Source organism: Barbatula barbatula (genome assembly GCF_947034865.1).
Source record: "Barbatula barbatula genome assembly, chromosome: 13".
Lineage (NCBI taxonomy): Eukaryota > Metazoa > Chordata > Actinopteri > Cypriniformes > Nemacheilidae > Barbatula > Barbatula barbatula.
Genome location: NC_136776.1, coordinates 12018113 through 12045172, shown reverse-complemented (window position 1 = coordinate 12045172; position 27060 = coordinate 12018113). Strand labels below are relative to the sequence as shown.

General features: G+C 38.3%; 2 protein-coding genes across 3 annotated transcripts in view; one reads left to right on the top strand and one right to left on the bottom strand.

Annotated features, from left to right (window-relative positions):
- Nucleotides 1-27060, bottom strand: part of rnf123 (ring finger protein 123) — a 106147-nt gene that overhangs the window by 35030 nt on the left and 44057 nt on the right. The gene's annotated exons all lie outside the window — the stretch shown is intronic.
- Nucleotides 1910-16288, top strand: amigo3 (adhesion molecule with Ig-like domain 3). Of its 2 annotated transcripts, XM_079470781.1 has the most exons (3): nt 2030-2728; nt 2944-4356; nt 16160-16288. In XM_079470781.1, the coding sequence occupies exons 2-3, from the start codon at nt 3061-3063 to the stop codon at nt 16232-16234; spliced, it is 1371 nt and encodes a 456-aa protein (XP_079326907.1). In that variant the 5' UTR covers nt 2030-2728; nt 2944-3060; the 3' UTR covers nt 16235-16288. The 2 variants fall into 2 exon arrangements, with proteins under 2 accessions (XP_079326906.1, XP_079326907.1); XM_079470780.1 differs by lacking the exon at nt 16160-16288 and having other exon boundaries at nt 1910-2728; nt 2944-5370.

Below are 27060 nucleotides of genomic sequence, written 5' to 3'. Positions count from 1 at the left end.
TTGGCGCTTGACTGCTTCTCGGGTCAGAGTTATGAAAAGGTGCAAAGCAACTTCCGGCTCAAATTGACCCCTGTCTGGAAACGTATATGAGAGAAACTAAGCTATTAACCTTGGGGTTCCACTTCCTGTCCCACTGCCTGCTTCCTTCACTTTCAGACAATTGTTTTTGAAAAATGATCAGCTCAGGGCGAGGAAACCAATTTTCCAGAACATTGTCATTTTAGGGTACTGTTGACAGTGAACAACTTGGACTCTGTCTTTGCTAAGCGCTAGGTGAAATATGTGCACCTCAGGCGAGAAACCTGCTGAAACCAGCCCTCGATATTTTGTTATATGTAAAGCGGTGAAGATTATGGAAAGTAATGAGTCGTGTATCAAAGGGAAGTGTGACAGTGGGAGTAGCAGTGCCCAAATCCTTTGGAGACGTTGTATTGGAAGGAAAATGTATCATGACGGCAGTCAAAATCAGGTGTTAACACACAATGGTCTACAACAAATATAAAGAGATTTATTAAAAATAAAGGTTCTCCACAGCCATGGCAAACACATTCAAGGATGCTATACACCTACGAGCTTGAATGTGTATGAGTACTGTCAGGTTTATAGTGCGCACACTAACACAATGAATACTCAATGAACTGCATACTCCACATTTGCATTCATTTGGCAGATGTTTTATGCAGACTGACACTTACAGTGTGTTCAAGCAATACACAGATGTACCATACATGTGTTTCTTGGCAACCACAACAACAGAAACTACAAAGACCAAGGGCATTTGCTTTTATGTCAAATCTAGTGTGATGAGACTAAGGGCAGGCAAATATTCACAGGAACGTTATTTTTGTGAGCACACTCTGAATCTTCTTTACAAATAACGACACAACTGTGATCTTGAAGATTATGGGTGAGGTTTTCTTGAAAAATATCTTCCATGCCTGTTTAATACAATACCAACATATCATTAGGTTGAGAGTACAGAGAGAACTACAGTACATAGATTATTTGGCATTTTTGGTTAGCCATGTTTCCATGATAGGTTGCATCTTTCATTGCACCCTCAGAAGTAATCTCTTTAAATTAAAGATTATGGTACCCGTATGGTAACAAAATTTAAGATGAATTTGACTAATTCGTTGATTTTTTTTTTCAGATTTCAAATGATTTCAATAGGAATCACAATGATACTGTTATCGTTAATGCTTAGGAAATTGTTATCGAGGAGTGAAAAATGTATACTGTGATAACCCATTTCAGACTATTAAACGATAAACAAATTGTTCTGAGATTCTTTGAATAAGGCATCGCCACAAAAACGTTCTTAAGCACCTTATTTTTTTTAATTCTTCAATAGATTACATTTTCTATTTGAAAACAGTCAGGAATACAGAACAGATTACCAACCACTGAGCTCACAGTATTCTGTATTTAAACTTTTATAAGTCACTATTAAAAATGAATTACCCATGGTGAAAGTAATAAATCAAATGTTTACTTCTGGAACCTGACTGTACTGCTAATGGAAATTACACAATTCACCCTAATAATAAACCTAAATCTAACAGCATTACACTTCTACTTTGCGTTATAACTATCATCGTATGCACATCTACCTTTAAATCCACTCTGTCGCATTCATATTTATTTTATCAGAGCAATTAAGAGCTGATTCAGATCACCATTAAAGGACAATGGTCAATGGAATATTAAAACCAAAACAGAGCAAACACGACCTGCCAAAGAGCTGGCTGTGAAGGGGCAATGAATAATTGGAAGAATGAAAAAAAAACAGCACCATCATGAGTGGCTCTTGCCTTTCATAATCTCCGACTTCAACCAATCAGTGCTCTGTAGAACCCCCTCCATAACGCCCCTCCTTCGAAACTCCATGCCAGTGTGTTTATAGAGCGCAGAAAGAACGAGAGAGAGAGAGAGAGAGAGAGAGAGAGGGTGTGTTGTACACACTCAAGCACCGCGTGAGAGAGACACAGAGGAAAAGACCTTTACAACACAAGAGAGTAAAGGAGAGTCGGATGCTGAGAAAGAAAAAAGCTGATGCGTAACCAGAATCCGGGAGAAACAAGGAAGAACCTTTTATGATAGTTATCTTCGATCGGGTGATCATCTTTTATAAGCTTTCCTAAATGCCACGTGGACACCGCAAGCTTCAAAGCCACCTTGATGAAAGTAGAAGCTCCAACCCAGCAAGCATGGTGTGTGACTTGCATGTGAACAAAATGAGCTGAATCTACATTAAAAAAAAAATCAAGGATTTAACTTCCTGGAGCAACAAAATTATCTTCTGAATTAAGCAAACAACAGATTGATTGTTTGTCGAGTGCTTCTGCGGAGCAGAACCCATGTGACACGCCGTGCGCCTGCTGTTCAACTGAGGGCAACATTATACTAACTAAACTGGACAGGATGCTGACTTTCTCAAAAAACATCTTCCAGCCTGCTGAAGCAAGCTAACTCGATATAAAAACCTCCTCCTACATGTCACGTCCGCAGAACAACACCAAGTGTTAAAAGGATGTTGTCCGGAAGGTTGGGATCAGCCTCGGGAATGGGGCAAAAACAAATGCGTTTGTTTTTTCAATGACTTTTGCTTTCCATTCCTCTCTACCTAAGAATGAACTGACACTGGAAATCCAAGAGCCGTTATGGTTGAGAGCGGGAGCCGTACAAACAAGAGAAGCTATTTGGAGAAACTGCTGGCAATCTTAAGGTAAAAGCTATTTATGCCTCTGCAACTTTTATGCACTTCTAAGTATAATATTTCACTCTATAATGTCTCTGTGGATTGAATTGACAGGGAGGTGATTCAATTATAATAATAGCCCCTCTCATAAACCCACTCTCATGCTTTAAACTAACAAAACACTGTTATGAAAGATGAAAAACTGATGTATTTCCGTTCTCTCTTGTCTTGCAATCTGTTAGATTTTTTATGATATGAAAATGCAAGCCAGGCGCCAGCTCTGAATCAAACACAGCGTGGACCTCTACCCGTGAAACTCTGGCTACTCTTTTTAACACCTGAAGCATCTTGACGGCACAATGCTGCGTGCTCAGGGTGTGGCCGCACCCCTGATGCTGAGCTCTTTCCTGTTGCAGCTGGCCAGGGCCGACCTCCCTTTTGGTTGTTTGATCGCATCGGATATCCTGAGCTGCACCAACCTCAGCCTCGAATATGTTCCTGTAGAGTTGCCTGTAATGGTGGCCACGTTGGACTTCAACCACAACTGCTTAAAACAGCTGGAGGATGGCAGCTTCGCTGGACTACCCAATCTGGACACCTTACGGTTAGCCCACAATTGGTTAAGCAGGCTCACTCCAGGAACTTTTAGGAATACAAGTAGCATACTTCACCTGGACCTTTCATCAAATCAGTTTAATGTTATAGAGGAGCACTACTTTCAAGAATTAGTAGGAATCAGGGAGTTGCTCCTTTACAACAACCGTATTGTAAGGGTGGAAAGCAACGCCCTGAAGGGTTTGACAAACCTACGTAAGGCCTACCTGAGCCATAACAGGCTGACAGACTTCCCCTTCTTTTCTGTCCAGGAACATGCCAACCTCATTACCCTGGACCTAAGCTCGAACCGTATGCCCAACCTTCCTGTGGAGTACATTTTCGGTCTACAGGAATCAATACAGCGAGGGTTGTTCCTGCACAACAACTCTCTCCATTGTGACTGCTCCATGTACATCATGTTCAAACACTGGGAGCAGAGAGGCTTCAATTCTGTGAAAGACTTCCGAGAGGAGCACACTTGCTTGCTTTACGGCGAGCCACGCGCATCAGTGAGGTTTCTCCAACACATGCGATACTTTGAGAACTGCACTTTAAAACCGCACGTGGAGACAGAGAGTCTGAAAGCAGATGCTGGGGATTTGTTGCTTTTGGATTGTAAAACATCAGTAATGGGAAAGCATCTCAATTTCTTGTGGGTGTCCCCGCAGAAGGAGTACATTGCTCCCCCTGGTAACACCAGGTTGCGAATGTATGCAAATGGAACCTTGGAAATCTTGGCAGCACAAACAAATGACTCCGGGATGTACTTGTGCATGGCTCTTAACCATCAGGAGTCACGCAACGAGACACGAGAAGTGAACGTAACCGTGGTTGAAAAACATCATGAGGATGAGCCTTTCAACACCGGCTTTACAACCCTGTTGGGCTGCATGGTCAGCCTGGTTCTGGTTCTTATGTACCTCTACCTGACGCCTTGCCGGTGCTGGTGCCGCAAGCGGCCCCCACTATCGACGCCAAGTCCCGCAAACGAGTGCAGTGCCCAATCGTCTATCATGTCTCCTACGCCACCTGCCACCACGGAGGGCCCTGGGCGCAAGGTCAGTAACCACAAGCATGTGGCCTTTCTGGAACCCATCAAGGAGACACAGAACGGGAGGCCGCGGGCAGCAATGGCCCCCGATCACCCCAGGCTGACGGTAACGCGGAGCGATGCCGACTCGGTCACCTCCGTCTTTTCAGAAATCACAATTGTGCCATAGAGGCTGCTTACTGTTATTTTGATGACCTGCTCAAATGAGAGCGCGGTTCCTATGACATGGCAGTACCTAACTGCACAGCTACTCAGGACAGATCAAGGAGAGAATTGGCAGGCCCAAGGCAGGGAACCAAAACACAGTAGGAAAAAAGCACATTCAAACAGAAAAGTATAATAAAACAAAAGTCAAAAGATGGAGCTGAACGTTTCCGTGAATCAGCTTTAAGGCTTAAGTGAGCCACAATGGTAAAAGATGAAGGAATTTGTGAATGAAAATGCTAAAAAGGGTAAAAAGCTTCCCCTTTAAAACTGCCTGAGCCTTAATAGATCCTTAGCTATGAATGATTGTCCAGAGACTATATCTTACTACGTACCACATAAACCCATGTTATTACTTTAGAAAGAGCATGACGTATATGAAGGAGAATGAAGTGCATACTGATTTTCTAGTTTTTTACAGACTTCTAGAATGTAGATTTTTTTAGATTTACGCCATTGTACCCGTGTTTCTCATTACCATTTGGTTGTTAGTTGTAAACCGTTTCGGGACCATGCCTGTCTTGTAAAATCACAGAGAATATGGATCCAGAGCGTAAATGTTGAGCTTGTAAAATTTGTTTGAAAAATTGTGTAAGGGGGTGCTCTAAAAAATATGCGGAAATGACACAAACTTCAAATCTCAACCCTAATGGGATTATAATTTGAGTGAAAAAGAATCGGTGAAAGTTTTGTTTACATACTGGAATACTCTTCCCCTTTCCTAAGCATTCCATGTTTCCCTTTTGTCAACCACCCCTTCCCCTCTCACGATTCTTTCTTTATCACCTTCTTAATAAATCCTTTTGCTTCGACCCCAGAGGTAAATGTCTGCCTTTTTATTCTCAAGTCATATTAATGCTTTGGCCAAACTATCCGTGTGCCAATGTTTCTGCTTTGCAAATACGCATGGCACTGTGTTCAAACATACAAATGAATTCTTACATGTGAAGAAGCTTCTGGAAACCAGACACACGCGTATTAGTCATGACATAAATATCATGTCTTCTTATTTGCAATGGTGTGCAAAAAGGACTATATGAGCTTTACAATGGTATTCAAAAGTATAACTGACCAATTATGTCACAGCACTATCCTGCTGGAGAAAAGCTAAAGAGTTTTTTGTTGATGTCCATCCTTTTTTTGGCAAATGTTTAGCCTGTAAAGATAGGGGGACACCAGCATGGTGATGCTGGGAGACCAGTTTAAAGTATCCTATCAAAGACCCTCCAACCAGCTGTTTTCTTTCATTCTCAAGATGATAATGTCCTCTCAGGCTCAGTGAAGGGAGTGATTCATATTAAACAGACTCATGATTCGGTGATATGCTGTGACCCAGAATTTAAAACATGCAGTCACAGGGTGAATTTTACAATAATACATTACCCTTGAGCCGAAGCCCATCTCCCCAGAATAACTACATACTAATTCTTGTACACCATCTGCTTTATGAAATAAAGCTGAACTACTGTCATTAAAACCACCACCATTGTTACATCATCATCACACTGTTTTTAATCAGCATCGACACATGTTCAGCCTAAAAGTCGTGCATGCACTGTGCATATTTTCCTGTCCTGAATGTTCTTTGTCAGCTTGATCGGTGTGAGCCTGCTGAGATCTTGTGTTAAAGCCAAGGCAACGGCCTTTAATGTCAGACTGCATGATGTACGGCTTTAAGCTTCTGTCACGTTTGGGAGCGTTGATGTGGGGATTGATCATGTCATGATCTGACACACTCATCACACAGAACTGAAATGGTAATACAGAAGAACAAAAGCCGGTAGTGTTTTTACTTGGAAGAGAGTGCTGAAGTTTTTTAAGTGTACTCAAACGTTTGATAAAACAATTACAATGGGACAAGAATGCTATAGTTATTTGTTACCCATCGAATAAATATAATTGATTTTAATAAAACGTCTCACTCGCTGAAACACACGTTATATAGACAGTTTTTAATCGGACGCACGTGCCCGGCCCAGAGTTAACTTCTGGTCTGTGTTTGGTTATAATATAACAATGTATATTATATTTAAATTATATGTATATTGTATTGTATATTAATTGTATCGATTAATTAAATGAGATTAAAACTACTCAACAGTTATTGATTCTTTGCGGATACCGGTTAAGTTAACTTTGGGCCACATAAAGATGTTGTTGCCACTGAAACAGTCTATAGTGTTATCCCCTTGGCTCTTCATTAAAAAATCTGGTGCATAGTCTTGCAATGGGACAATGAGAGTCTATGACTCAAAACTTTATAAAAGTAATTTAACACAAAATGATCTCACGGCAATTCATAACTATTTTAGAAGGTCACCGCTTTGTACGAGAGGAAAGATGTAAATCATTAATGAATGTGAATCGTTGTTACCATTATTACAAAGTATCCCCTAAATCTAACCATCACCAGAGCGGATCACAATAAAATGTACAAGATCGTACAAATTAATACAATTTATCTGGTCCCACAAAGCAACTATAACATTCCCAACATATGTCCAGACGACCTGCTCCCGTCTCTGAACTATAGAGCAATTTGCTATACGTAAACAACACTAATCCAGAATCTCTTACTTTAGTTTATTTAACACTTGCTAACACATACAATCTAATTAAATCTAAAATATGAATCAAACATCTTTAAGACTGAACAACTGAAACAGTCAGTGCTGGACCAATCTTATTTACGTCTTGCAAAATGGTCTATAACAAACACTGTGATAATATTTATTACCTCAAATGCAGCACGCTCAAATACAAAACATTTCATCATTTCCACCGCTCTGAATGCATGTTTTGCTTTGTTTGTGTCTTATCAGGCGTTGTAAAGGGGAACTGTGCCGAGTGGGATGCAGGGGCTGCCTGTGAGCTGTGTGTGGTCCACACATCATTGTATAATTTATCACTAAGGATCAATACTGTCATACAAAAATATGTCAAACACACACAAAAAAAGAGAAGCATCATTTGAGCTGAGCTCTATTTTAAACCTAAGGTATGGGTGCTAGTGAGGCTTCTTGACACATGCAATATTTGTGTGTGTGTGCGTAATAAACACGGCAACATTTCATTTACTCTCTATCAGATTATAAAAACTCAAGGTCCGGGGTAATCGCTATGACCAAAATATTATATTACCGTATGAGCAATATATAACGGCACCAGTATATGTCACAATATGACTCAAACAAAAATGATATAGATTTTTAATAACCATCAAATAGTCGCTGCATTTTCTACTTTTATTTGGAACGCACACCAACCAAAAGAAACAAAACTTCATTTTAAGCCCAACACAAAACCCTTAATAAGAAGTTAATGCTTCCTTTTTGGAATCGAAACATTTCTTTGTCAACTTTGTATAAATAACGTAAACAAGTTTTCCATTTCTGGGATAGTTCACCCAAAATAAAAATTCTATCATCTTTAACTCACTCGCGGTCGTCATTTTAGACCCGTGTGACTTTCTTTTCTCTGCAGAACACAAAGAAGATATTTTGAAGAATGTCGGTAACCGAACAACAGCGGTACCCATTGACTTTCATTGGTCTTGTGTAGTAGTGAATGGGTTATAATGGGTCAAAATATCTACTTTTGTGTTCTGCAGAAGACAGAAAGTCAAACAGGTTTGCAACGACAAGCAGGTGAGTAAACCATGACAGAATTTTCTACCATCTATGAAAAATATTTACCACAAGTAAACTGTACAGGATCTCAATCATACCGCAGCGAATACACAATCTGACCCTTTAACAAGCAGAACAATGTTGTTTTTAATACACCCATAAACAAGAACATCAGCTTGCGTAAAATATAAATGTAATAAAAAAGTGAAATCCTTTAATCGTCTGTTAAGCTTTACAGCTGGTCTATAAGATTCTTCTTGGGCACTATAATGAGCTTCAGACGTCTGTGTAGGAAGATCAATATGTGCGTTTGCTTAAGCCACACGCTGGAAAGGATTCCAACACATCTTCTCTTAACCACGGCTGTATAACAGATGGAGTTAACAAAATCAAAACCGACCCTTTTTGTAATCTTTAATAAAAATGCGATAACTTTTTGCTTGGCGTCATTCAGGTCGCGAGGGCGACTGGAAAATGTTTACTGAATATTTAGTCATTGTTTGATCAAACTCCCAGTGGATTCAGTTCTGGTATGTACAGTAACTCCCACTTTTTAAAGAAGATGCCAATTCAATTTCAATGGTTGTTGGCAGCATGCTTAAAAAACAGACTGTGTGTTCTTCAAACAAAAACTTTATTAGGCATTATATTGAAATGTTCAAATACAAACAGCAAGTGGCGGGGGAGACAAGAGGAGAAACGGGTTCGAAGACTATGTATTTATTCTTTATAGATTTATTTATTGATCTACATTTGTATTTCTTTTGTGACAATAATTTGGCATCAGTGCGAAAATCTAGTTGCGGATGTTTCGTACTTCTGTTTCATTTAATCACATTGGATTCTGCCTGAACAGACTTCTACATTTGTTCCGTGTAAATATAATTCCACACGATATACGATTAAATGTGGGAAGATCTTGAGCAGAGCCAGCATGAAAATACAGAGACACACAGTTTTAGTCTCCCATAATGCAATCCCATGCGCATCAGATCGGCTTTCATTTTCCGCCTTTCTGCGAGACTTCTATCATTAGAGCTCAGCAGGAGAAACCCAATAGTTTCGCCCAACAGGCTGTGAAGATGTAAATGAGGAGCGTGTAATTAATTCGCGTGAATCTATTCCCAAGGACCTGAACGCATTAAAAAAATGAATGAACACTTGCGATGAATGTAAACATCTTACTTAGCTAGGAAAAACTGCCAAGACATTAATGTAGCCAAGACTGTTCAGGTTAAGAAAATTGTATGAATAAAGTCATGGCTGTATTTACTTTATTCATTCTATCTATCGTATTTTGGTCCACCTGTTTCAAAGATATTCAAATGAATGCCTAAGTTCTTCGATTAGCAGGCAAGAGGTCCAAATAAATCAAAACTAAAATCTGTTGTAGAGCAAGTGCATGAAAGGTAGAATTCCCCTACCCCTATCTACTACGGTAAGCTGATAATAATGCTTTAAGATTTAAGCTGTGATGGGAAATTTCTGTTTAAAAAAACATTACTTGAACCCGCACGAAAAGAAGTACATAAAGTAACTTGCAATTTTATGTTTCAAACAGAGATGGCGACAGAGAGGCAAAAGTCATAGAATGCAGCTTTAAAGTTATAACAACAGAGGATATCAAATTATGCCTCAAATTTCCTTTAACATTCTATTGAAAGCTGTTGAAATGAACATTATTTGACACCGGGCAGCTCTAAATACATTATGGGTTGTTTTCCAAACATTTTAATGCTCTAACATCATAGAGAAGATGCTATAGCATACTCAAAAAGGACAGACTCTCTGAAGTATAGCTTTACAGTAAATGTCTGGCAGTCCTTATTAACTATGTATGAGCTTGCTGACTTCAGCACTTTAGAAACCCAACAATTCAAAATCTATACATCACTTCCGTTAAAAGCAAAGTGTTGCCCATTATTATACAGTCTTGACAAACCTGTGAAATATAGTTTCAATGTGAAATGTAATCGATCCACACGAGGTGAAAGCGGAAAGATGAGAGGCGACGAAGACTAGGTTGAAGTAACAGAGACCCTTGCAGGTCAACCCTCTCGAATGCACATTATTATTAAAACTATCTCACATTCACAAACACCATGAGAAACATAATCAAGATCGATACAAGGTCAATAAAATGACTTCACTGCAGCAGAAATGGCAGAAGAATTTAGGTACAGCTATAAAAGCCACAGTAAAGTTCAGTGGCATTCCCGGAAATATTATTCCCATTTATTCTCCATAGACACTTTCGTAAAAATTCTCGGCCATCAACTAATTTAACCAGCTCTTTTATGAGAGAATGAACTGCTCGGTCCATGGTGTACTGCCAAACGACATCATGAACACGATACTATATAAAACAACTGACCATGTTATCAAAGCTGCAATCTGTAACTTTTTACTCTCTGTCGCCATCACTGTTTGAAACATAAAACTGCAGGTGCAGGTGCAGGTACTCTTTACGTACTTTCCAGCAAAATCCCAATAGACCTCAGATGTCCAAATTTGCTGTTTTTCAGAAAATGGAAAACAAACAGTATGTGTTAAAGGGATAGTTCACCCAAAGATTCTGTCATGGATTACTCGCTCTTTAGTTGTTACAAACCTGTATAAATGTATTTGTTTGGTGGAACGCTTGTAACCAAACAGTTCTTGGACCGCATTGACTACCATAGTAGGAAAAATGACAATGTCCCAGAACTGTTAACTTTCCTACATTCTTCAAAATATCTTCTTTTGTGTTCAACAGAACAACATTTTTTAAATGTTTCCTATTATGGTTGTCAATGGGTCCGAGACCTGTTTGGTTATAAGCTCTCTTTCAAATATCTTCCTCTGTGTTCATCAGAACAAATACATAAAGGGTGACACCATTACATATATGTAAAAATTAAGATTTACATTCAAATATTTTAAGTTACGCAATTGCTTTTCTATTTAAAGTCATTTGAGAGTGATGGGTGGCTAACTTTATTTTATTATTTGCAAAGCTTTGGGAAAGTTTGCTCCACGGTGACAGAAGCCTCTTTGACAGGCAGATTTATTTTGAGATTATGGGTAGTGTAGTTGTTTACCAGGAACTTTTGTGTGACTTTCACAGACGTATCTTAAGCTTGTACTTGTAATTTATGTTGAAACGATCACATATTATAACTAAAAATATTTTTCTTCACCAAAAAATGAAGGGAAATGCACCATACACTCCGAGGTTGAAATGTGGTTTTCATCTCCATACGTGACGTGTATTTGGTTTTATTAGTAATACTCATTTATTTGTAAGCATATCCTTTCACTCTTTAAACCTATCAGGCATATAGACATTGTGGGATTTAAGAGAACCCCGAGCCTTGAGTCCGCTCAAGATAATCAGCGGGCATTGTTAATAAGATCTCTGAGCCGACATTTATCCGATCCGCTGGTATTTAATGAAGCTATCCAGGCAAACTTACAATGACTTACTGGTGCGTGTGCTGCGAAGAGCAGGCAACCAATTAAATCTGAAGTAACGTTCGAAGGCCATTACCGTATTAGTACGGCTATCAAACAGATTGCAAATAAATCACACGAGAGACAAAACGTTTAGATGTTTGCAGGGTTAAACTCCGGACAACTGCTGTTTTCTTTCAAGACGTATGATGCTGAAGGATTTATAAAGCAACGCGGGCATGTGAAAAATTGAAGAGCTAAGTATGTGGGCTGCCAATGTTTATGTGTGACTATTCAAAACTCTCGGCAAGTTCAAAAGAAAGCACAAGAGATAATCTTATTCCAAAATAATTATTCCAAAACTTATTAAAATAAATAAATTATAAACTTATAATTAATGTTTGTTCTTATAGTTATAATTATACAAATATAAATATGGTTCCACTGTGTGTTGTAATTGTTATAATTAATTGAATAAACCATATAACATAATATAAAATAATAACAACATTAGTTTATTTATTTTGATAATGCATCCTATTATTAAAAAATAATCAAATATGGACTGAGTATAATTATTAAGAGTGCTTTTTAATAGTTATCATCTTCCTCATCCTTTTTGGAGTGAAAAGTCTGTAAAACATCGCACAAGCCTCCTAAAATAAAACAACTAAGGTTTTATTTTCCAACAGTCCTGGGACCCGTTTCAGAAAGCAGGGTAAGTGCAAACTCAGAGTAAGTTAAACCCAGAAAACGGGATACTCTGGGTTTTCAGTTTCAGAACGCGAGGTATATCAAACCCGTGACCGTGGGGTAAGTCAAGCCCGTTTCAGAAATCAAGGTATATTATACTTAGAGTGAGTAACCATAGTAACCTACTCTGTGAACCTAACCTGGTCGGCAGCAGGTTTTATTCCACTAACCCGAGGTTTGTTACAATCTCCGCCCCTTTTTAGAAGCGCGAGCGGTGTTGAAATTGCCTTCGCCGTTTGTTTTTTCAATCGTTTTCCTTAATCGCGCACAAGTTTATAACACAGACATTAAATGTCCGTTTATTCAGTACCCGTAGATGAGGAAGCTGCATTCATTCAGAGAGAGTTTACGTTGGGAGAGAATATATGGTGAAGCCACGTTTGGATGTTTTATCATATCCGGAGGATTCTTTATTTGAGCGGCACAGTTTTTCTTTACAGTCCATTAAATATATTCATAATCTGCTTCATCCTTACATCACAAACCTCACTCGTCGTGGCTGCGCTCTTACATCTGAGCAGATTCTCTGTATGGCCTTATGTGTCTTTGCTAATGGAAGCTTTCTATATAACACGGTGGATGCAGAACACGTTAGCAAGGCAACTGTATGCAGAGCAGTAAGAAAAGTGTGAATCGCTCTCAAGCACTTTATATACATTTGTGTTAAGTTTCCTTTGAGAGCCATCAAAGAGGAGTTTCATAGGATTACAGGTGAATGGTGAACGTCTTTCTGAATTAGGCTGATCAAATAAATGTGCTCTTGCTGCCAACTCTAATAATTCAAATACCCTTTAGGATTTCCCAATGTGGTTGGGTGCACATTTAAAAGGTCCCACTCGCCCCGTTCTGTTCTGGCTTCGAACTGCCGTCGGTCAGAACGAGGGACCGGCGCTCTAACCACGAGCCTAACGACCGCAGTCCCTATTGCGTCTGTCGCTAGAGCATCTCTAGCTGGCCTCCATTAGACATAGCTGGAGCAGGGGCAAGCATGGCCAGTTTTCTGTCTTCTACAGCCACAGTGCTCGGTTCTCATATACTCAAAACTTTCAAGGCCAGTTTATTAAATATATCAAACATTTCCCAGTCAGGCATCCTACTACCAAGAGCATTTAAACTCACCGGACTGAATGATGTTTTTATATTTTATTTTCAGCTGCTGCCATGTTCTTTTTATTGCAGAAGGATTGCACCTACATGACAAAAATCTTAGGTATATATGTGTTTATATATATATATAATATCTCTTACATGTAATGTGTATATATATACACATATATATATAGTGCATCCAATTCGACTGAAAGGAAATAAACGGAGCGCTTTTTGTCACGTGGCGTTGCCATGGTGAATCATGTTATCTTCGCTCAATTGATGATGGCTTTTTAAAGCCGCGGTGAAGACGAGTAACCTCGGGTGAACTTACTCAGAGTGGATTGAACTCATTGAAACCAGCTGTTCTGAAACAGAAAACTCAGAGTAGCGATTATCTGAGTAAATCAATTCAGAGTTCATATTTTAACTCAGTGTTGCTTGAACCTCCTTATTGAAACGGGTCCCTGATCATTACATAAAATAAAAGCAAGAAGAATTCAAATTGAGTTTAGTCAGCAACATAACACAAGCATGTTGTATATTTAAGCTTCGTTCTCTGCAGTGTTTCTATGAATGACCAATGATTCAAAACAAGGTAAACCCAGGCAACAGCCCTATAGAAATGAAAACAACAGGTGGACACGCCTCATTCAGCCGATGTTTGCTTTCTTTAGTGTTGGACATGTAAACATGTTGACCCAACATAGTGATGTTCTGCTAGAGCATGACTGGATCAACTCTTGCATTTAATATCGCACCAGTGAGTCATACGGTCACAATTTCTTCATATACTTGTATTTTGTGCTTTGATCTGCAACTTAATAGTAGTACATTTTTAGATATTTTATAGTTAGCTAAGCTTTATATTTATTAAAGTGACGGTTCGCACAAATATGAAATCCAATCCTGTATGACTTTCTTCTACAGAACACAATAGAAGATATTTTGAAGAATGCTGATAATTAAACAACATTGGCCACATTGACTTCCATTGTATAAACACAAAACCACAGAGGCATTTCTCAAAATATCTTCTTTGGTGATCCACAGGAAAAAGTCATGTACAGGATATGAATGACATGAGGGTGAATAACTGATGACAATTTCTTTTTGGGAGTTCCATCCCTATTTGTGGCCTATCTTGGCCACTGTAAAGTACAAAACTGCTGTGATTCCCTCTAACGCTTCAGTTAGTGACATAAAAAATCCCTTTGTTCACAAGTAAATGCTTTAACTGGGGAGCAATTTCACGTTTCAAGATATCCATTTGGCTGTTCTAAACCCGTACATACAGATGGGAGACGTCGACCACCTGCGGCGCGACTAAGAGCTGGGAATAATCCCAGAATGCTGGCACCTCCGTCTAGTACAAAAACACCCGTTTCATCTCACCATAACCATACAGACAGGCCAAAAAGTTTTTTTGAAGCACTACGACGTGAACTAAACGTACATTTTCATCGCGGCATGTGCTCATGCGACAGAAGGTGATGTTGTTCCAGCGTTGACAAGGCTGTAAACTGAACTGAGCTCAGGCTGCTCAGAACTGAACGAATCAAGCTCATTTTTATTTTACGGGATTATACTTTGCGTGTCCGAGAAGCCCTGACTTTAATTTCCAGTCTATTGTCCCTCTTTAAATTAATCTATTGTCTCTGTTTTATGACTGATTTGAGATTGGGCCTGTTCATATTTTTGTAATATTATAAACAAATGTGTTCCCGGCTCAGTCTCGCCCTTAGATTTCGATACAGCTTTTGGGAATCACAATGCTGGGCATGCCGGTAATCTTGTCGCCGGTCCAGACGAGTAAGAAAGGCTCTGTGGCTTGGACTTCATCCCAAAGCGAGTCAGATGGGCACAAATACACACATGCAAATGAATGACAGAGCAACAGGGTTGTGATGCTTTGCGTTGAAATGTTCTTGGTAAAACAGATGCAAGTGTAATGAAGCTCAGATGTCAACCTATGATTTGTGGGCGCTTGCAATAATGTTAAAGAAATAGCCCCGCCAATAATAAAAGATCCGTTTTTTAGGGCTGACAAACAATAAATCGTGATTCACCGCATGCAATATTTAAGTTTGTGTTTGCATAATATGTGTCTGTGTACTGTGCATATTCATTTTGTATTTATAAACACAAACATGCCAACATTGTAAAATATAAATAAATCCATTTAAATATTTCCTAAATATATACACACATGTATGCGTATGTTTTAGTGTTTATAATGCTAAATGAATAATCACAGACACATGTTATGCAAACACAAACTTTTATACTGGATTCGATTCATCGCGATCAATCATTTGACAGCCCTAGTTTTGAAAAAATTTATTATATATTATATCAATGTTTTGGTGTGTGAGCTCCTTTTGTGGTGCCTTTCGGAGGATTGCGATTGATATGGAAAATAGTGTTATATAAACGCACAAATGTTTGGAACATGAAGGCAAATAAATGCCAGACTTTTCATTTCAAACAACTTTTTTGTTAAGAATGACTCAGACAAACTGACTAAAGACTAATATTTTATTTGAACTTCTACTGGATGTATCAAATGCCAACAGTACAACGTCAAGCGAAAGCATTCTATTCAAGATTTTCCCAATTCTTATTTTCTCTCTCTCTCTCTCTCTCTCTCTCTCTCTCTCTCTCTCTCTCTCTCTCCCTCTATCTAATTTTCTTTTTCCACAGATGATGTTTAAGTCCAAAGCAGTCACCCAGCAGCCGGCTCCTGACATATGGACCACTCAAACATCGCCACAATAATCTCTGCGGATAAACTACGAATAGATCTCAGACCTTCAGTCACGGCTCCTGTAAAAATTCACCAGCAACGAATCTCAAGACCTTTTCTTTCCCAATCTCTGTCTTTGCAAAAAAACTGTTCATGAAAATTCTGCCCACGCACTGTGTATCGGCAAGTAAGCCGACAACTCCGTGAAACAACGATGATGTTCTGATACTGTTAAAATAATAATGTTTATGAATGCCACATCTATCTTTCTATACTTCCTGTTTAAAGCAATAATTAATGAAACAAACGTAGAGTAGAATCCCTCCATCTGTGTGTGCTTATATTTTTTGGGATAGATTTGTAATGCTGCATTGTGGGAATGGCAGGACAGCATGGCAGCGACTTGGAGGTGAAAAATAATGTAGGCAATAAAGAGAATGAACTCAATAGCTGCTGCACTGCAGCAGTGTGTACGTTTTATTTGATACGAACATTTGACAAAAATGTTTCTAATAATCTTAACAATCTTTTAATCTGAAGGTGTGTTTCAATGTTTGAAATGACTTTTGTAGACAAAAATGTAATCGTGCCAACCTATTAATTTCTTGAATGAAATGTTTATTATATGAACCAAAACGTCCAGAGAAGGGATTTTATAATGTTATAATGCCTTAGCTGTTATAAAACCGCTGGTTAACCAGATCTTCATAGGAAGTCCATATTCGTAGCAAGGTCTCATGAAAGAACACACGGCAAATGTAATGTGAAATGTAAACTGTAATGCTAAAAATATATTTCCTAAAAATACGAATAAACCAATCAGAAACAAGGACAAGAACCAAATGCTATATAAAGAAGTTTTGAAATGGATGACTTGGACCAAATCATGAACAAAAACATCCATGCAACACTGTTTAGAAAGCTTCCCATGTCGAGACCTTAAGAAAGGAGGTCACATAACAGAGATCAGGTAGCTTTTAGTCACAACATAATTCCATCAGTTATTATTGTTATTCCGGGTGTTTTGATGGGTTTACTATTATGCTAAAAAAAAAGAAAGAACGAGTAAGTGATCCTAAACCTTTGACCTGTAGTCAATTTACCGAACCCACTTATCCACTACAGATGGATGAGAGCCATCTGGTACACCCATACACTAACATACCCAAGGACAATTTTATTGACTGCAATCTAAATGTTTTTGGACTGTGGATAAAATAGGAGTCAAACAAATATGCAAAATCAGCAAAAGAAACTCTTCTACAAATACTATAGCTGACTGCTTGGAGCTTTAACAGACAGCCGCAAGGAAGCTGAATCTCCACAGACACCGGGTGTGACACGGGAATGGTCGATGATGCTGCAGATGTGTCAATTCACACAATCAACCAGCACTGAAGAAAAGTGTTTGCGATAGTGAGAAGAATCAATGGTGATGAATTGTCACTGCAATACGGATCAATCAAAAAAAAAAAACGCCTCCCAACACGGTAAGCATTAACAACTGCGGGAGTCAAGAACTACGGTATAAACAAAACCAACATCTCCTAAACATCACAGGTTCCGTCATGAGCTGCAATGTGATGTTACACAGCAAAAGTGCCGACTAAAGATGATCATTTTAAATTCGAGTCATTCACGTGAATAAAGCTTGAATTGATGCACTCAAAGGCTGTTTATGGCATTAGCATGCAGAGCGGAAGAAAAGAGATTGTGATTGATTTGGGTTTGAGTGAAACCCCTTGAAGGTGTTTATTCTCATCAATCTGTTTACTGGTGTTCTCACGGCTGACGGCTGCTAATTCCACACGAGTCGATATTTCAGGCTCACGCACACGAACCGAATAGAGTTTCTGGAACACCACGTCTAAATATCTTACAGATTGTAGCTAGCGCCATTTGTATGAACATACTCTTTGCTAAATTGTGTGTGCTGTTTATATCGGTCTACTCTTTATACATTATAACATTTAAATGCCTTATGATCAAAAATGTGTATACTGTTGAATGTGGTACTGTACTGTACCTTTACGAAGCATAATGTATATACTGTGACAATCCAACGGATGAGCTTTGATTTCGCAATTTACAGCTACATTTATTTGAGCTATCTTATACCAGATACCCCAAAACACCAGGTATCTTAATGCTGGCTAGTAGGGATATAGTGAGATATCGTGACGCAATATATTGCGATATTGCCATTCAATATGTATTTAAGAGCAATGGCATTTTTTACAATATGACAGTAACACGGTTCAATAAAAGGAAGGAAGGAGGCGGGAACCGGTGAACGTAAAACAACTTTTAATATAATAAACAAAGTAAAAGCGCCGGCCACACAAACATAATGAAATACAATATAAATTCCAGGCCTGTCGCTCGTCCTTTTATGCTCCCGGAGCTCCTTCGTGAGAGATGCGAGACCGGTGCGACACGAAACTCATTATCACTCCCGACTAGCGTCACCATATTTAATTTTTATTGATCTATTTATAATAATGATAACTATATAACAACAACTATAATAATAATAAAAACAGTACATTATTACATATTTAGTATTTTAAGTGTTTACCTTTCGTACTTTCTTAATTTTATTTCACAATTAAATTAATTAAATACAACTTCTTAAAAAATGACTGCACTGAAGGCTAAATTGAACCTTTTGTATGTAAACAAACTAAACGTTTTATATCTATTATTTGAATTTCAGGATTTCACTTTTTGTGATCGTAGCATTTCGTGAACCCATTGTTGTGGATTGTATCGAATTGTGAGCTGTAGCCTTGTACACCCTGGCACAATGATTTATGATAACACTTAAATTATTCGTAGAAAATGTATCAAAATCACAATATACTGTATAGTTTTAAATAAAGGTGCTTCATTATTCTATTTTTGGCTGAATAGATTATAAAAATGAAAAGAAGAAATGTGACTTAAGAACCTAAGTAAATGTTTCTAAGGGGAACCAAAAATGGTTCTTCTATGGCATCGCTCTGAAAATCTTTCATATAGCTTCATTTTTAATAGTGTTAAAGGAAAATATTTGCCCGTATTTATTAACTGTTGTGGGTTGCTTAGCCACGAACACAGTCATGGGATTTTAAACGTATTGAAATGAAGCCTGATAGCCAAGTGCATCTGAAATGCAAACAGAACTCAAGTATCAGACTGAAACCATCAACATAAAAAGCCTTTCAAATAAATCAAGCGAGACGAGTCGTGATCTCAATGCCGTCAAATGACTGTATTATCTCCTGGAGAAAGCAGCTTGAAATACGTGCTGGCTTCTGAGAAATCACTCTTGAAGATCTTTGAAGACATAAATATCAAGACATACTTGTTTTTACCTGTAGTATTACCATGGCATAGGTAGGGATGTAGTGAGGTATTGTGACACAATTAATTGTGATATTAATTCAATATGTATTTAAGAGCTATGGCATTTTTTACAATAGGACGTTGGTTACATTGTACAGGATGAGCAGCCAAAATTTGCCCATAGTCAATGTATACTTTATTTTTTATTATAATATAATAATAATAATATAAGTATATAACAACATCTATAATAATGATAATAATAGTACATTATTTACAAATTTATAAAAACTCTTTGTTTTTCTTACCGTGGTAAAGGTAGTGCAAACCAATTGCACAACCATGGTACAGCCTTCTAAAGAAAGCGAAGCCTAAAACAGCATATTTAAAAAAAAACATATAATTACTACTGAACCATTGCCAAAAATACTGACAGTTTTTCTCTGTTATTGTGATTGATTAGACGGCGAGAACGATGGTTCATGGGAATCTGTGGTCAAACGGTTATCAGCAGGTCCTGCTCAGGGGTGTTGAAAAGACACTGCCAGTGATATGTACCGCCCACTTCACTGCATCCACTGCGTCCCCTCAAGCTGCCAAAGCCAATTACACTATGTCACAATCTAATTAGTACAGCACTGCCAGCTGTATCTGAGGCCTTTTAGCCAACAATAATGGCCGGGAATTATCTCAATAGATTTTCTTCTTGCACCAGAGATTGGGGAGGCGTGTGCTTGTGTTATCAGAATGAAAATATCGCTCTGGCGGAGCAGCTCGCCATTTCAGTGAAACTGTGTTTGAAGACTGTCTGAAACTGATAACTATCTAAGAGTTTACACTAGCGAGGATAACGTGATGTTTATTTGAAGCTAATGCGCTGCAGTTTCACAGTCACTTAATGTTTTATATTTCATCAGCTGGAAAATGCTATTGAAGGGAACTTGGAAGTAAATGTTCCTTTGTTGTGACTTCACTTACATTTTTTAAGAGCTTCATAGTAATTGTCCTATCACCACTATCTGACAGATATTACTGGAAAAGGTTGTGTAAGAAACCACGCCTGTCAAGCTTAGCTGAGATTTGGAAAGCTACGTAAACATCTGTAAAACCAAAAATGGTAGTCACCATAGTTCAACCAATGATTAAATAAGGAAAATTAAGGAAATAAGGAAATTAAAAAAAGGTCAAGCAACCAATTTACCAATCTGTAGTCACTTGAGATGAAAAAACCCTACTGTGTGGCATTGTCATAGAATCATAACATACAGCATACTGTAAAAACGACATATCCTCCAACCCATGTGACATACGCATGTAGTTTGTCCCTAAATTGACTAAATAAGCGCCTCTCTCAGCTGCATGCAAAACTATAGACAACCGTCATTTTAATATTTACATTTGGGGTATTATTTTGTGGTTGTGGTTTGATTTTCATTTCGGAATGTTGTGATTGCTGTATTTACAAATCACACACACACATATTCAGGCCTTTTGAGCACATAACGTAACACATTTATTTATTAAAGGGGTCATAGGTCACGGCTAAAGCGATTATTATCATTTGTTTTAGATGTAATGCAATGTGTATACACGATTTAAGGTTAAAAACTCTGTATTTGTATCTCCTCTTTGCTCTGCCTCTCTGTGTTACAAAGCTCATCGCTCTGAAAAGCTATGATTGGCAAGTACACCAGTGCGTAGTGATTGGTCGAATACTGCAAGCGTGTGACGGAAATGTAACAGTAGGTTCCCAAGCAATTGTAAATGTGGGCGATGTCACGGTTGTGTTTACAGAACACAAACGCAGGCAGTAAAGGGTTAACAGAAAACGAACTTATTTAATAAAACAAAAAATAAAACTGAAAAACAAGGGCAGGAATCGGAATTAACACTAAGGGCGAGATGAAGGGAAACAAGTGGGTGGGGTTAAGAGGCGCGACATGAGGACACGTGGCACAAAGTCACAGCAAAGGCCTTGTGCCTCCACACATAATACAACAAGCACAAAAGATATGGTACTGTCACCACTCTGTCCACAGAACTAGAAAACTCACTACAAGAAGGACAGAATCATGACGGGCGGTCTTAGTCAAGTCCTACCGTGAACCGACGTAGATTTGTGGGGGTGTGGTTACATACAGTGTTTCAGGCAGGTGTGGGTGAGCATTCGCTTTAAGATGGAAAACATCTTTTGTTCGGACACTTTAATTTCCACAATTTTACATGTCTTAAACATGCATGGGTACCTAATAACACACCAAAGCCACAGAAAAAAATGAATTTGCATTATATGACCCCTTTATATAACAAAAAACACATGATACATACACAAAACAGTTCAAATGTTATGCCAAGTTACTTCAGCCATAAAAGTGTAATATCATTGGCTTTCGCCTGTGTCGTGACAGACAGCGTCATTGCGTCAGCGGTGAGTGTGACATGCTTTTGGATCTCGTTACTGATTACGTCATACTAATGTTCTGGTTTGTTTAAAGATGTGATGATGTCCTTTCCTGAGTTCCTCGTATAAAGCTATCGTATTGTTTCACAAGGTTTACAACGCGAGTTGTTTGTAATACGATTATACGGTTTTGTTCATTTTATGGAATAAATACATGTGACTGTACTTTTACGCGCGTGTTGTGTTGAATGGTTGACAAGTGGTTATGGTTTAGGATAAAGGGTGGGGGGGTTTGTTGCTCTTAAAATATCTTTGAATCCATAAATATTTATTCAACCATTAATACTTTTACAAATGCTAAAATAAATGCCTTTTTATCTGACTTCACAAAATGGCAGTAAGTATTTCATTGTAGTAGCAGCTGCAGTGAAGCACGTGTCTAGCATTTCGGCTAATGCGCTAACGTCGCTTTGCTTTGTTCTCTCTTATCTTTTGTCAGTGGGGTAAAAATGAAATGGGCTAATTAAAACATGGCAAACTGACACAAATTTGGTTCTGCTTTATCAAATCCCGTCGCCACGCATAAATGAATCTCAAATGCAAATGCGGTCTACGTGAGGCTGTCAAAGCAGATACACTCACAACGCTAAACGAAATAATGCTAATTGTTAATAATTAGAAATCTTTTGCTATGATGTTAGGCACTACAGTATATTCACATCACTAGTAACGTCATAGGTCACACATAAGTTATCATAGGACTGTATGCTTTTATGGACATGTTGTTGACAAAACATTACTCTAACAACGGCGCTAACAACGGCATAACCATGGGTTTGAGTCCCAAGAAATGTATGAACGTAATGTATATCATAAATGGAGCCATTTTACATTTACATTTAGGCATTTGACAGACACTTTGGTTCAAAGCGACTTACAAGAGTGAGGAAAACAAAGCGCTTTGCACGACCACCGTGCAAATATATCTTTATACAGTATATGAAAATGGTTATTATATATTCAGTACCACGTTATACAGTATATATCAAACTACACTGGCCTTACCCTGGAACAATGTGTACCTTCACAGTACAGGTAGAAACGAAATCTCAAAATGTGATAAGAAAATCATGTGAACTTACACTGACCTCCACATATGTAAAATACTGCAGCCGTCCATCACCATCCAGCTATTAAGGGCGGAACGAAAGTGACATGTAAGAAATTCATTAGTGTGAATAGATTATAAGAAGACATTTAAACGGACAACTGAGGGAATTTATCTAAAAGACCAAGGTCGAAACCGAGGTAAATCTTTAAATAAAGATCTCTGAGATGTTTTATGTCCTCGCACTCACAGTTTCACGTGACCTCTGAAGGAGATGACACGATGTGAAGCTCATGAAATACATTTCTTTTAACTATACATAAAAAAATGGCTGTTCTTATCGAGACATCATTACTTTTCTTTCTTAAACCGCACACCGTCTATAGCTTGGTGGTGAAAGCTTTACCCCTAGATATTGGGTTAGAGATTTGAAGAAGCCTGGTCCTGTACCATTTGTGCCTGAGAAATGACTGCTATCTCAAATCGTGTGACTTTGTGTGGAGAGGTGTGCTATCACTTTTCAGAGACTTATTTTCACCTGACGATTCATGAAATGGACGATGTAGGTGGGATTACTAGACCAGAATATAACAGAGCCTTGAGGAGGGCCAGATTAACACTTCACTGTACCCTGGGCAACAATATTCAAGGGCCCCATCATCACAAACCCAGGATCACCATAATCTGGCAAAATACAGAATAAATTACAGTAATACAGTCAATATACTCAATATTTCAATAACTAACTGCCAACAAGTGCATTTTGATGTACAGATGTGCAAATGTTCATCGAACAACAAATGCACCACTATGTTCTCTTGTCAAGACCACTCAGTCATGATGTTATGAAAACAAAACACATCGGCATCAGTATAATCTGGCAAAATTGACCCACTACATAGTCACAAAAGATAAATAAGCAACGACTTTCAAAGCATCCAGCAGCAGAATCCGGGTCGTAGGTTGAAGATGCTGCTGGGGATCTTCGCTCTCGGGGATGTGAACATTAGCTTGAGCCGGCAGTGAAGAAATGTCCTGGCTAGCTGAGCTGTCCTCGTTGATGGATGGTGCCTTAGCAGACTAGTTGCTAACGTTTACTAGCGTAAAGAAATTGCCTATTTTGCCTATTTATATATTTAAAATTTTCACCGTTCCTGATATCCTTCTCCCTTTTAAAATTTCTGATTAGCGCTCCCACTCAGCTACTCCGTGTTTGCATTTTTTGAGTTGTGTTGTGTTGTAGCGCTAGCCGTCACACGACCGGCTCAGTGCACGTTGATTGGTGTTACAGCCCGCGGGGCCCCTGGGCAATTGCCCAATTGCCCATATGGTTAATCCGGCCCTGGCCTTGAGGGTTGATGCTTTTGATTTGCAATCGTCTAACCACATAGCAATGCATTATCAACCATTTGGAACACAATAGCAACACCCTAGCAACCACCCAGAACCGCCTAGCAGTGGCAGTATGCGTCAGTGACATTTGTTCGAGTGTTTTGTTTATTTTTGTTGCTTTCCATGTACAGATGATCTGAGCATTATTTATATTCGGATGTGCTCAGTGTGGTTTCTGAGAGCAGATGGAAGGTTGAACTTGGCACGGGTCCCACAAAGCTTTTTGGTTCTTGTGGAAAATTACAGACAATCTGTAAGGAGATGACAGGAGATGTGAAGAGATAATTGAAAGATCCCAGTACCGAGAAAAAAGACCTAATAGTGAAGGTTTCTGAAAGGGTCAGTCCACATCGAGCTTCATCGTAATGTATTATTGACTAGCATTATTTGATGTAATTGATGTGAAACATAAATGTCTCTCAGACAAATCCTAATCGATAAACTGAAGCAAGCTTTTATTGAGAAGGTTTCCCAAAGTATTACGTGAGATGTAGTGCTTACAGTACATCGCCTTCATTCTCAGTACAAGAACAGGCGAACTATGTTAATTAATGTGCTAATGTTAAAAAAGAAACACGTTACAATAAAGTTGTATTTGCTGACATTAGTTAATGCATCAGTAAATGTATCAACTAACAATGAGCAGTTTTTTTGCATTAATCTTTGTATTTTTTGTAAATACCAAAACAATTGTTTACAGAAAATCATTTTCAGAGTTTTTTTTTGACAAATTAAATATAAATATGTATTTTAGTAACATCTAAGCATTAACTGTTGTTAACAAATACAACCTTATTATGCTAGAAAAATAAAGAAGTTGCTTATCGGGTCATGGTGTAAAACTTGTCCCTGAATTATCTTCAAAATAACGTATATAAAAACAAAAGCGCCGCAAATGCAACCCTAATGTATCATACAAGGCATATATTAAACTGTACACCACGGTAGCAGGAAGCTTGACACTACTGTAAATAAAACTGCTTTATCATGGTCCAATAACTTCAAGCCATTACTTTTCCAGAAAGGTTCCTTTTAATTTCAAGCTTGATTTTCTATGCTTGAAATCAAATTTGTGAACCGAAACATCCAAATAGCTTAGGATGGTTACATCAAAACGTACAAGACATGCCTGCAAATGAATTAGCCGGTGTACTTTTACTGAGGTCGGAGTTTACTGAGAGAATAAAAAAAAAACAATAATAACAGCATGACACCTTTAGAGTTAGTGCCGATTTCTGCAGGAATCCAGGAAACGGGAAGGTGGCATGTGTCACACCAATTATTTCCTCATTAACAGTTATATGCGTGATATCAAACGCCAAGTTTAGCATCAGATCAGCTTGTTTGGTCTGATTATGGCAAAGGTGTTTCTTGTCAATTATTGGACCTCTACTTTATTATTAAGGTGAAAAGATTTTTGCTATATGATATAAATATATGATAACTATAAACAAACTGCATTATAAAAAGGTTTCCGGCTTTCAAGCCAAAATAAACCATTAGCAATTTGATCCAAATACAGATTTAAAAAAATTCCAGAAATGCTACACTCTCAAGAAAAAAAGCTTTTACCCGAGGTGTGAGGTGACGGTTTTCTCAAGTTTGTAAGGAGAGAAACTGTTGTGTTCACATGTAAACAGAAGTGACCTGCCGTCTCAATGTGTGTTTACAGGCTTACAGTGACCTTATGAAAGACATTATAAAACAGAAGCACAAATAGCAGTCGGATGACATTAAAAGGGAAAGATCACGTCTTATCGGAGCGCACAAGAGAGAGATGCTAGGTCATCCTGAAAAGATAAGAGAACGCCACAGTTCAGCAGAGAGGTGCATTGTGGGAAACTGGTAAAGCTGACGTAGGCTAGCTGTCGACGATACTAGGATGTTAACCGGAAAGTAGACCGCAATTTCTCAGATCCTTTCTCAAGATTCATACGAAGGCAATAACACAGCAGTGGGACCGGTCGTATATCAGTAAGACTGTTATTCATCTGAGATTAACCACAGCTCATATATATACGGCCACAGCGACACAATCAAAAGTGTGATATTTTAAACGGTGCTGTTCCTGGTCATATGATAAATGTAGAAGAATATGTGACCAATTCTAGAATAAATACAAGACCAGTCAAGGGGTTTGACACATCTTACCGATATATATTTTGATGATGAACTAAACTAAACTAAACTAAACTAAACTAAACTAAACTAAACTAAACTAAACTTTAAGCATTACTGTAAATCATGTTTTTATTGTGTTTTCTTGTGTTAGTTAACTGTATTTTCTTTAAGTTACTAAAACTGCGTTGCTAAAAAGTTACTAAAAAATGTGGAAAAAACTTTGTGAGAAATGAAATACGTATATTACCCTCAAGTGCAATCTAAGGAGCCGTTTAAACAGAACGTGTCTCTGTGTCTAAAACGCGATATTTTTAAAACGCGAGGGTCTCGAGACGCATGTTGCCGTCAAATAAAAAAGCTGTCATGCCAACTTGCTACTTTAAACAGAATTTCGCAACTCTTGCCCCGCCTCAAAATTCATCTGATTGGTTCACTGCTTTTGGAACTGACATTGATGAGCAGCACTGCATGTAAAAGTTGAATTTTTTCCTACTTGACCCGGCGTCTTA

Bases quoted from the DNA above. Each gene is read 5' to 3' on its own strand.
- amigo3 (XM_079470780.1), top strand. From the start codon at position 3,061: ATGCTGCGTGCTCAGGGTGTGGCCGCACCCCTGATGCTGAGCTCTTTC.